Source organism: Eleutherodactylus coqui, chromosome 13 (genome assembly GCF_035609145.1).
Source record: "Eleutherodactylus coqui strain aEleCoq1 chromosome 13, aEleCoq1.hap1, whole genome shotgun sequence".
Classification (NCBI taxonomy): Eukaryota; Metazoa; Chordata; class Amphibia; order Anura; family Eleutherodactylidae; genus Eleutherodactylus; species Eleutherodactylus coqui.
The window spans coordinates 17,336,908-17,350,213 of NC_089849.1; the positions used below are offsets into that span (position 1 = coordinate 17,336,908).

Here is a 13,306-nt window from a genome sequence, read left to right on the forward strand (position 1 = left end):
CTGGGAGTTGTTGTTCCGAACTGGGCTTAGGGTTAGAGTTAGGCCAGATTCACACAAACGTATTTGCGCGTGTAATACGCAGAAAATAGAGCCCATTGATATCAATGGGTTCGTTCACATGCGCGTATTTTGTGTGCGCAATTCGGTCGTGCAAAAAAAAAAATTATGCAGCACGCTCTATTTTCCTGTGCATGGAAAGAACACGTCTTGAACTCATTACACTAATTGTCCATTTCAATGGCTGGGAGAATGGGTGCGTGTTTTTTTGTGCATGCCAGCGGTACATTAAAAAACTCAGTCACGCACGCAACTATGCAACGCCCGACTTGCAAAAACGTGGTGCAAATACGCATATGCTCCTGTGAATCCAACCTTAGTTTAGAACTGGGGTAAGGTTGCAGTTGTTTCTCAGTGCAAAAATCCCATTGCTTTTGAAAGGCACAGAGAGACATATTGATGGCCCCATGATAAAACTGGCCAAAGTACTACTCATAATGGCCCCACTGACACAGTAATAGCCACAGTGTCTCCAGTGCCAGCCAGAGTATTCCATGTAACAGTCATAGTTATCCTCAGTGAGCCACAGTCCCCTTTCCCGGTTGGCCACAGTTCTTTCCTCCCCACTCGGCCCCAGTTCTTTCCTCCCCACTCGGCCCCAGTTCTTTCCTTCCCGCTCAGCCCCAGTTCTTTCCTCCTCACTCGGCCCCAGTTCTTTCCTCCCCACTCGGCCCCAGTGCTTTCCTCCCCACTCGGCCCCAGTGCTTTCCTCCCCACTCGGCCCCAGTGCTTTCCTCCCCACTCGACCCCAGTTCTTTCCTTCCCGGTCGACCCCAGTTCTTTCCTTCCCGGTCGACCCCAGTTCTTTCCTTTCCGGTCGACCCCAGTTCTTTCCTTTCCGGTCGACCCCAGTTCTTTCCTTTCCGGTCGGCCCCAGTTCTTTCCTTTCCGGTCGGCCCAGATCTTTCATTCCCGGTCGGCCCCAGATCTTTCATTCCCGGTCGGCCCCAGTTCTTTCCTCTCCGGTAGGCCCCAGTTCTTTCCTCCCCGGTAAGCCCCAGTTCTTTCCTCCCCGGTAAGCCCCAGTTCTTTCCTCCCCGGTAAGCCCCAGTTCTTTCCTCCCCGGTAAGCCCCAGTTCTTTCCTCCCCGGTAAGCCCCAGTTCTTTCCTCCCCGGTAAGCCCCAGTTCTTTCCTCCCCGGTAAGCCCCAGTTCTTTCCTCCCCGGTAAGCCCCAGTTCTTTCCCCCCAGATCGGCCCCAGTTCTTTTCTTCCCGGTCGCGCCTGTTCATTTCCTCCCCGCTTGGCCCGAGTTCTTTCCTCCCCGCATGGCCCCAGTTCTTTCCTCCCAGGTCGGGCCCAGTTCTTTCCTCCCAGGTTGAGCCCAGTTCTTTCCTCCCCGGTAAGCCCCAGTTCTTTCCTCCCCGGTAAGCCCCAGTTCTTTCCTCCCCGGTAAGCCCCAGTTCTTTCCTCCCCGGTAAGCCCCAGTTCTTTCCGCACCGGTAAGCCCCAGTTCTTTCCGCACCGGTAAGCCCCAGTTCTTTCCCCCCAGATCGGCCCCAGTTCTTTTCTTCCTGGTCGCGCCTGTTCATTTCCTCCCCGCTTGGCCCGAGTTCTTTCCTCCCCGCATGGCCCCAGTTCTTTCCTCCCAGGTCGGGCCCAGTTCTTCCCTCCCAGGTCGAGCCCAGTTCTTTCCTCCCAGGTCGAGCCCAGTTTTTTCCTTCCCGCTCAGCCCCAGTTCTTTCCTCCCCGCTCGGCCCCAGTTCTTTCCTCCCAGGTTGGGCCCAGTTCTTTCTTCCCAGGTTGGGCCCAGTTCTTTCCTCTCAGGTCAGCCCCAGTTCTTTCCTCCCCGCTCGGCTTCATTTCGTTACTCCCAGGTTGGGCCTAGTTCTTTCCTCTCAGGTCAGCCCCAGTTCTTTCCTTCCCGCTCAGTCCCAGTTCTTTCCTCCCTGGTTGGCCCAAGTTCTTTCCTCCCTGCTTGGCTCCATTTTGTTACTCCCAGGCAGGGCCCAGTTCTTTCCTCCCAAGTCGGCCCCAGTTCTTTCCTTCCCGCTCAGCTCCAGTTCTTTCCTACCCGGTTGGTCCCAGTTTTTTCCTCCCCGGTCGGTCCCAGCTCTTTCCTCCATGGTTGGCCCTAGTTCTTTCCTCCTTGGTCGGCCCCAGTGCCTATGTACTAGGGCATGGCTGTCTTTGCTATCACCATGTACAGTATTGGTATTAAAGAAGCAACAATAAGAATTCATACAAATTCAGCATCTTTAGTTAGGAAATGTCTGGCACACTAAGGCAGCTCCTGCATTCCCTAGAAGCATCCTCCGTCCAGGCAGGGCAGTGAAGGCATGCCTAGTGACAGCTGGGGAAATACTAGCATTCCAGGAACAGCAGATGGCAGAAGTTTGGCACCAGGAGCGCGTGGCAATGCAGATGCAGGCACTCACTACATCCTTTCTGATCAGGACTATAGTAAAAATAGTAATGATTCCCATTTACAAAAGCTATACTATATTTTCTGATTGTTTGGCACCAGATTGAACCCCTCGCTAGGGCTGCAACAGGAGTTTGCCAAGTTATATTAAGCACTTAAGGACAACCGAACAACTATAAACGTTCTGCGGTCCTAAAGTGTGTATGGAGTGGGCCCAGGAGCCAAATCATCTCCATACCTGACGGCTATCAGCTGTTTCTGATAGTTGACAACCGCAGGTAACTCCGATTACGCCACTTAACTGTTTAGGTGCTGTGGTCAAAGCTGAACGTGCGTCTAAACAGTCAGCGTGAAGGGGAAGACCTGTTCCCACGCCCCATCGGCTATCCCGCACAGCACAATTACAGGGTGCCGATGGGCCAGCATGGCACCTGGAGCCTACTGAAGGCTCCCGAGGCTGCAATGCATAGATGTTTATCAAGCCCTGCCCAACATCAAAAACCACTATATACTGTATTACTGAAGTATTGCAGTATATAGTACAAACGATCAAATGATTGCAAGTTAGAGAAACCTTTTTTTTTACACTTCTAACAGTTAAAAAAATATTAATAGTCTAAAAATAAAAACTTTTCCCCATTTTTCCTATAAAAAGCTAAACATTTAAAACCCCCCACATATTTGGCATCTTTGTGAATGTAAAAGTCCAAACTATTAACATATCATGATATTTATCCCGCACAGTATAGGCCATAAAAAGAAAAAGGGACGGAATGACAAATTGTAATTTTACTCTTAATTCCAGTCCCAAACATTTTTAGCAAACACTGATCAAAAAGATGTATGATCCCCAAAATGGAGATAATAAAAATTACAGCTCGTTCTACAAAAAAATAAGCCCTGCAGTTGCTGAAAAAATTAAAAAGCTGCTGGTCCCGGAATATGCCAGACAAAGCAATTTTTTGTTGAAAAAAATATTTTTTTAAACTTTTTAAAAAGTCATTAAAAAATGCATCAATTTGGTATTACCAAAATCGTATTGACTTGTAGAAAAAAGATCATTTTTACTTCACTGTGCATTTTTTTTTCAATTTTATGCTTCCCACCTAAACTTTTCCGTATATTATACAATACATTAAAAAAAATACAACTCATCCCGCAAAAAACAAGCATTATACCGCTACGTTAATGGGGAAAAAAAAAGGCTCTTGGAAGGCGGGAACGAAAAGGCGAAAATAAAAAAGGGATAAATCTCTGATTCTAAAGTGGTTAAAAAAATAAAGGACAGGAAAGGGTTAAACATTATAAAACTAATGGCCTGTTTACATGTGATGATTACCACTCAATATTTGAGCGATAATCGTTGAATGTCAATGGAAAAAAAACTAAATTGCCCACTATTTGTTCACTGACTTCCATTCAGCATAAAAACTATCGCTGGCTTCTCGTTACGTGTAAATGCTCCCCGCTCAGCGATTCACACAGAAGGTGAAGCCCGCGATCCAGCGGTAAGTCTTTCTATCTAAAAGCTCTGCATGAGCGCTAACGACGTCGGTGGTTTAGACGACTGTAGGCCCTTGTAAAAGGGCCACAAGCCACCGCTATGGACTTCCCTGCCAACTTATGAATTCATTAAACTAATTGGCCATTTCAATGGCGGAGGGCATCAGTGCATATTTTTATGCACGCGCAATTGCGCACGACTTGCATGTACAAAAAGTACAGCAAAAACGCATGCAAATATGCAACGCCGATGGGCAATAATGTGCATAGGCCTGTGTGAATCTGGCCTTAGTACTTACTGTCCCCTCTCCTGTACAGCACCATTTCCCATTGCACAAGCATGTCTGTGGTCACACATTTGGAAGCTGGTCGGATCGCCATTGTGGGCCGCAAGTGTTTCTAGATGGAGATCATGTGAGCCACCCCAGCAAGAAAGGGCTTATTCTGGTGATGGGTTCAGAGGCGTAACTCGAAGCTCCTGGGCCCCAATGCAAAACCTGGAATGGGGCCCCCAACTATAATGCTTTATTCATAGTACTGGGCTTCCTATATGGAGAAGAGAGGCCTTATGGGCCCCCCAAGGCTCCTGGGCCCGGGTGCAACCGCATCCCCTGCATCCTCTATAGTTACGCCCCTGGATGGGTTCCCTTTAACCCTTTCCAATCCACTGTCTGACGTCTGAAGACATTATGATTTAAGGCTGTACAGCTCCGATGTAGGAAGACGTTCGTTTGGGTTCTCTTACTGTATATTGCCAGCCTCTCTGCTGTTGGAGCCTATCCAACGTGTCACCTCATGCAGTACTGGCTTTAGCCAGCAGATAGCGCAGTTATATAACATCAGAAAAAGAGTAACCCCTCTAGGAAAACCAGGATACAAATTGGATTGGAAAGGGTTAAGGATGTATAGGAATTGATCCACTAACAAAGGGTATACAGCACGATGATGTGGAGCATGACTGCATGTCTTACCTTACACAGATCTCCCACTTCCATGTAGAAACAGATCAGAAAAACATTCCAGGTCACCCACACGGCTGCCCAGATGGCATACTGGCAGAAACAGAGAGAGGCAGAGAGGGTCATATAGAGGACAACATCAAATTGTATAAAAACTACAAAAGTCAGATTTTGGCAAAAAGGCAAAAAATATATATTTACAAAAAAAATCATCCTACAGCACAGAGGGTGGCTGGCAAAATTTAGCCGGGGGTCAAGCACACAGCACTGGCCCATTAGTAGTGGCCCACCCTAAGTCCCCATTCAGATTGCCGTGTTCGAGTTGCACCTGAGTTTCTCCCGGTGTGCTGTTCAATATGCGAGACAGTGGGCATCACATATCCTACTCTCGCCCATGATATGGACCAGAAGAGGACATGATGCAATTTTTGTGAAAACTCACCCATGTGAATACCCTCATAGGCTATAATGTATCTGTGTGCTGTCCGTGAAGCACATGGACAAAACATACACCTATGTGTAAGGGCTCTAAGGCTGGAAACATGCTATAACTGTTCACACCCAACCAAAGTATTGCCTTATAACATAGTAGCAAAATTATGCAGCCATTGGCTGCTGCAGGTGCCAGTGGTCAGGCTGTGTGAAGGCAGATACGCTGTGTCCTTACATCCTTAACTTGTTTATTTAACTTAAATACTGCACCTGAACCAAGCTCATGCATAAATACAGCACCAGAACCAAGCTCTAACATAAATACAGCACCTGAACCAAGCTCTAACATAAATACAGCACCACAATCAAGCTCAGCTAGAGATACAGTAACATAGCCAAGCTCTGGTATACCTGTAAAAAAAAACCTGTTATCATATAACATATTTAATTACCAGTTCTACACAGTGACCGTAAATACAGTGCAATTACCTCCAGTGACCACAGATGATCAGGTAATATCCTCTCTGTTTGGAGTCATCCGTATTTGGTTTTCGTTTTTTGGGGGTCTAGACCGCCACTGAGTTTTTTTTCCAGGCATAACTTACTTCTGCACACTCACCCCATCCAGCTCCCGTTACCCCTAATGGGCTTTTCAGTTTCCCTCTATAGTAATGAACCTGCTATGGTCTTACTAAGAAATAGTGACCCCTCCATGGCGTTAATCAGTAATAATGCCCCCATTGTGGCCTCAATCAGTAATTGTTACCCTGATCTGGCCACAATTAAGAATAGTGACCCCTCTGTGTCTCGAATTAGTAAGAGAACTCTGCTCTAAGGGTTCCTTTCAATTAATATTGATCCTCCACTCTGTGACCCCTAAACTTTATATTCACATACACTCACTCACAGGACATGATGTCCAATGCGGTGTGCTGTTCCAGCGGGTGCAGCTTTAGAAACGGCCCTAAACATCTGTTGGGGGCCCGGCCTGTCCTACCCCATCTGCAGCGTCCAGTGATCAGTAAGAAACAGAACACTCTTTGATGTCAGATCTCCAGTTCTGTTCACATGGTCACATTATTAACCCCTTGAACCTTTTGGGTGCCGATCCGGCTACGAACAGGTGCCAGACGTTTTTGACAGCTGAAACTTGCCAGCAACAGTCGCGATCAGCGGTTTCACTGATCATGGCTTTTTACCTTTTGAATGCCCCGATCGGGGTTCAGAGATCCTAGGGGATAAGATCGCAAAATGCCATTGCAACCCAGGGCATTCTAAAGGCCCTCAAGGATGCCATGTATTTCTGCCTATTAGGACGGCAATAGAATGTCATAAAAAAAAAAAAAACAATAGAAGGTATAAGCGACCAAACAACTACAAGTTCAAGGCAAGTTCAAGATGAAAAAGTGTTTTTTATTATTAAAAAATGTAAGAATACTAAAAGTTAAAAAAAACAAACTTTTCCCATATTCATAATAAAAAAAATAAAAAAAAAATACTCCAAAACATATTTGGAACCGTCGCATCCATGCAAGCCCCATCTATCAAAATGATGCATTGTTAATCCCGCAGAGTAAATGTCACCTGAACAAAAAAATAATACAGAATTGCCAGAATTGCACTTTTTTGGTCACCCAGTCTCCAAGAAAAAATGTCATAAAAAGTGATCAGAAAGTCGTATTTATTCCAAAATGGTACCAATAGGAACCACAAGTTGTGCAATGACAAACAAGTGCTTCACATAATTCTGTAGATGGAAAGATAAAAAAATGTATGGCTGTCAGAAGACAGCGACACAATATATATATATATATATATATATATATATATATATATATATATATATATATATATATATGTAATATGCAAAGGAGTGAGGAGGAATAATCGAAAAAAAAGCCATGTCCTTAAGCGGTGAAGGGAATACAGCCAAGACATGTGACTCCGCTTCTTATAATCCTCTTTTATTACTGAATGGACGAAAGGAAATAAAGTTCTTATTCTGCTGATGACTGGAAAGCTGCTTTACACACATTGTGAGAGCAACGTGGGTGAGTCATGAATTTACAGAACGATTCAGGTCACAACATCGATGATAACAGGTTACAACTACTGAAACACCACATGCTATATCAATTCTTGGAATGCTGTAATTCATTTAAGGCAATCCACATATTCAAAGTTGTGGTCCAAGACACATTGATCAGACATTAATTACTGTGGGAAAGATGGAAGAATTGTAGATGAATGGAGTCAATATGGAGCAAAGGGTTAAAGAGGATGCAACCATAAGGCAGCTGCTTGACCAAATTACATCACAACATTCAAAGACTTGATATTGTTTGCGGAGATCTGCGTATTTTACAGGGTGGGATACTGCCCCCTATGTACAAGAATATAACTACTATAATACTGCTCCTATGTACAAGAATATAACTACTATAATACTGCTCCCTATGTACAATAATATAACTACTATAATACTGCCTCCTGTGTACAAGAATATAACTACTATAATACTGCCCCCTATGTACAAGAATATAACTACTATAATACTGCCCCCTATGTACAAGAATATAACTACTATAATACTGCTCCTATGTACAAGAATATAACTACTATAATACTGCTCCTATGTACAAGAATATAACTACTATAATACTGCCCCCTATGTACAAGAATATAACTACTATAATACTGCTCCTATGTACAAGAATATAACTACTATAATACTGCTCCTATGTACAAGAATATAACTACTATAATACTGCTCCTATGTACAGGAATATAACTACTGTAATACTGCCCCCTATGTACAAGAATATAACTACTATAATGCTGCTCCTATGTACAAGAATATAACTACTATAATACTGCCCCCTATGTACAAGAATATAACTACTATAATACTGCCTCCTATGTACAAGAATATACCTACTATAATACTGCCCCCTATGTACAAGAATATAACTACTATAATACTGCTCCTATGTATAAGAATATAACTACTATAATACTGCCCCTATGTACAAGAATATAACTGCTATAATACTGCCCCCTATGTACAAGAATATAACTACTATAATACTGCTCCTATGTACAAGAATATAATTACTATAATACTCCCCCCTATGTATAAGAATATAACTACTATAATACTGCCCCTATGTACAAGAATATAACTACTATAATACTGCCCCTATGTACAAGAATATAACTACTATAATACTGCCCCTATGTACAAGAATATAACTACTATAATACTGCCCCCTATGTACTAGAATATAACTACTATAATACTGCTCCTATGTACTAGAATATAACTACTATAATACTGCCCCTATGTACAAGAATATAACTACTATAATACTGCCCCCTATGTACTAGAATATAACTACTATAATACTGCCCCCTATGTACTAGAATATAACTACTATAATACTGCTCCTATGTACTAGAATATAACTACTATAATACTGCCCCCTATGTACAAGAATATAACTACTATAATACTGCTGCCTATGTACTAGAATATAACTACTATAATACTGCCCCTATGTACAAGAATATAACTACTATAATACTGCCCCTATGTACAAGAATATAACTACTATAATACTGCCCCTATGTACAAGAATATAACTACTATAATACTGCATCCTGTGTACAAGAATATAACTACTATAATACTGCTCCTATGTACTAGAATATAACTACTATAATACTGCTCCTATGTACTAGAATATAACTACTATAATACTGCCCCCTATGTACAAGAATATAACTACTATAATACTGCCCCCTATGTACTAGAATATAACTACTATAATACTGCCCCCTATGTACTAGAATATAACTACTATAATACTGCTCCTATGTACTAGAATATAACTACTATAATACTGCCCCCTATGTACTAGAATATAACTACTATAATACTGCCCCTATGTACAAGAATATAACTACTATAATACTGCCCCCTATGTACTAGAATATAACTACTATAATACTGCCCCCTATGTACTAGAATATAACTACTATAATACTGCTCCTATGTACTAGAATATAACTACTATAATACTGCCCCTATGTACTAGAATATAACTACTATAATACTGCCCCCTATGTACTAGAATATAACTACTATAATACTGCCCGTATGTACAAGAATATAACTACTATAATACTGCCCTCTATGTACAAGAATATAACTACTATAACACTGCCCCGTAGGTACAAGAATATAACTACTATAATACTGCCCCGTAGGTACAAGAATATAACTACTATAATACTGCCTCCTATGTACAAGAATATAACTACTATAATGCTGCTCCTATGTACAAGAATATAACTACTATAATACTGCCCCTATGTACAAGAATATAACTACTATAATACTGCCCCTATGTACAAGAATATAACTACTATAATACTGCTCCTATGTACTAGAATATAACTACTATAATACTGCCCCCTATGTACTAGAATATAACTACTATAATACTGCTCCTATGTACTAGAATATAACTACTATAATACTGCCCCCTATGTACAAGAATATAACTACTATAATACTGCCTCCATGTACAAGAATATAACTACTATAATACTGCCCCCTATGTACAAGAATATAACTACTATAATACTGCCCCCTATGTACAAGAATATAACTACTATAATACTGCCTCCTATGTACAAGAATATAACTACTATAATACTGCCTCCTATGTACAAGAATATAACTACTATAATACTGCCCCTATGTACTAGAATATAACTACTATAATACTGCCCCATATGTACTAGAATATAACTACTATAATACTGCTCCTATGTACAAGAATATAACTACTATAATACTGCCCCTATGTACTAGAATATAACTACTATAATACTGCCCCCTATGTACAAGAATATAACTACTATAATACTGCCTCCTATGTACAAGAATATAACTACTATAATACTGCCCTCTATGTACAAGAATATAACTACTATAATACTGCCTCCTATGTACAAGAATATAACTACTATAATACTACCTCCTATGTACAAGAATATAACTACTATAATACTGCCCCCTATGTACAAGAATATAACTACTATAATACTGCCCCCTATGTACAAGAATATAATTACTATAATACTGCCCCATAGGTATAAGAATATAATTACTATTAGCTATCATTTTCACATTTGCTTGTAATTATTGGGACTATTTCTAATTAATGAATTCTTTTTGTGTCTTATAGTTAGACAGTGAAACGTATATTTAGACTGTATACTTACTGCAACCACATAGCGAGGTCTGTATTGTAGAGTCCCAAAGAGACCTAATATAATGACGATGATCTGCAGGAAGTTTGCCAAGATAGGAGCCCACTGATATCCAAGAAAGTCAAAGACCTGACGCTCTAATGCCGCTATCTAGAGAGAGACCAAAAAAGAGAACTTTAAAATAAAAGTACAAATACAGTAACAAAACTCAAGGGGAAGAAACAATTCCAGCTCAAACATTACTGAATTGTTTATTACTGTAGTTACATCTACTTCTGGGAATGCTGGGCGATAACCAATATGGAAGTCATCACACGTCACAGAGATTGTCATGCTGATTGCTTAGTTTGAATAGTTATGCAGCAATCTGTAAGCAGAAGATGCGTCACTGGTTACGTAGGCAGAAAAACATAAGTGGCGCAGAAACAGACCTGCACCGTGGAATTAAAATCCGCCACATGCCAATTGTATCGCCGTTTCGGCTGCGGGTAGAGATGAGAGAACGTGCTCGGCCCCGCCCCTTTTTCGCCCGAATACCGCGATTTCTGAGCACTTCCGTACTGGGGCGAATAAATTCGGGGGGCGCCGTGGCGGCACGGGGGGTAGCAGTGGGGAGTGAGGGGGAGAGGGAGAGAGAGAGGGCTCCCCCCTGTTCCCTGCTGCTACCCCCCGCACCGCCACGCCTCTCCCCGCCCCCCGGCGCCCCCCGAATCTTTTCACCCGAGTACTGAAGTACTCGAAAATGGCGGTACTCGGGTGCGTAAGTACTCGAAACGAGTACGTTCGCTCATCTCTAGCTGCGGGCACTCTTCCGTAGGGAGTAATTTCTGCAGCGGAATACAGGCTAAAAAGCTACTTCATATCGGCGCCAGGACCGGGCTGTTATACATGTGATTCTGGGGGAGGGGTTGCCTGACTGCTATTCATGCTCTGGGTGTCATTATTAAACTGGGAGGGGCCACTATGGATGCGATTATTATATTGATTGGAGGATACAATTATTATACTTTGTGACGGACACTCAATGTACCCTACAATGGTACCAATAAAACTAACTCATCACACAAAAAGCAAGTACTCACATGGCTATTATACTGTGCGGTAGATGCTCTGTATGTGGTTATTATACTGTGCGGTAGATGCTCTGTATGTGGTTATTATACTGTGCGGTAGATGCTCTGTATGTGGTTATTATACTGTGCGGTAGATGCTCTGTATGTGGTTATTATACTGTGCGGTAGATGCTCTGTATGTGGTTATTATACTGTGCGGTGGATGTTCTGTATGTGGTTATTATACTGTGCGGTGGATGTTCTGTATGTGGTTATTATACTGTGCGGTAGATGCTCTGTATGTGGTTATTATACTGTGCGGTAGATGCTCTGTATGTGGTTATTATACTGTGTGGTAGATGCTCTGTATGTGGTTATTATACTGTGCGGTAGATGCTCTGTATGTGGTTATTATACTGTGCGGTAGATGCTCTGTATGTGGTTATTATACTGTGCGGTAGATGCTCTGTATGTGGTTATTATACTGTGCGGTAGATGTTCTGTATGTGGTTATTATACTGTGCGGTAGATGTTCTGTATGTGGTTATTATACTGTGCGGTAGATGTTCTGTATGTGGTTATTATACTGTGCGGTAGATGCTCTGTATGTGGTTATTATACTGTGCGGTAGATGCTCTGTATGTGGTTATTATACTGTGCGGTAGATGCTCTGTATGTGGTTATTATACTGTGCGGTAGATGTTCTGTATGTGGTTATTATACTGTGCGGTAGATGTTCTGTATGTGGTTATTATACTGTGCGGTAGATGCTCTGTATGTGGTTATTATACTGTGTGGTAGATGCTGTGTATGTGGTTATTATACTGTGTGGTAGATGCTCTGTATGTGGTTATTATACTGTGCGGTAGATGCTCTGTATGTGGTTATTATACTGTGCGGTAGATGCTCTGTATGTGGTTATTATACTGTGGGGTAGATGTTCTGTATGTGGTTATTATACTGTGCGGTAGATGTTCTGTATGTGGTTATTATACTGTGCGGTAGATGCTCTGTATGTGGTTATTATACTGTGCGGTAGATGCTCTGTATGTGGTTATTATACTGTGTGGTGGATGTTCTGTATGTGGTTATTATACTGTGCGGTAGATGCGCTGTATGTGGTTATTATACTGTGCGGTAGATGCGCTGTATGTGGTTATTATACTGTGTGGTAGATGCTCTGTATGTGGTTATTATACTGTGTGGTGGATGTTCTGTATGTGGTTATTATACTGTGCGGTAGATGCTCTGTATGTGATTATACTGTGCGGTAGATGCTCTGTATGTGGTTATTATACTGTGCGGTAGATGCTCTGTATGTGGTTATTATACTGTGCGGTAGATGCTGTGTATGTGGTTATTATACTGTGCGGTAGATGCTCTGTATGTGGTTATTATACTGTGCGGTAGATGCTCTGTATGTGGTTATTATACTGTGCGGTAGATGCTCTGTATGTGGTTATTATACTGTGTGGTGGATGTTCTGTATGTGGTTATTATACTGTGTGGTAGATGTTCTGTATGTGGTTATTATACTGTGGGGTACATGTTCTGTATGTGGTTATTATACTGTGGGGTAGATGCTCTGTATGTGGTTATTATACTGTGCGGTAGGTGCTCTGTATGTGGTTATTATACTGTGGGGTACATGTTCTGTATG

At 42.0% G+C, this 13,306-nt stretch overlaps 1 protein-coding gene across 4 annotated transcripts in view; it reads right to left on the reverse strand.

The window, feature by feature from the left end:
• The window catches only part of NKAIN4 (sodium/potassium transporting ATPase interacting 4), an 87,305-nt gene that overhangs the window by 32,412 nt on the left and 41,587 nt on the right, over positions 1-13,306 (reverse strand). For all 4 annotated transcript variants that reach the window (XM_066586522.1, XM_066586519.1, XM_066586520.1 and 1 more), the window contains exons 2-3: positions 10,607-10,744; positions 4,895-4,975 (exon numbers count right to left, since the gene is read on the reverse strand). In XM_066586522.1, the coding sequence (XP_066442619.1) occupies positions 4,895-4,975; positions 10,607-10,744 (219 nt within the window). The remainder of the gene's footprint in view (positions 1-4,894; positions 4,976-10,606; positions 10,745-13,306) is intronic.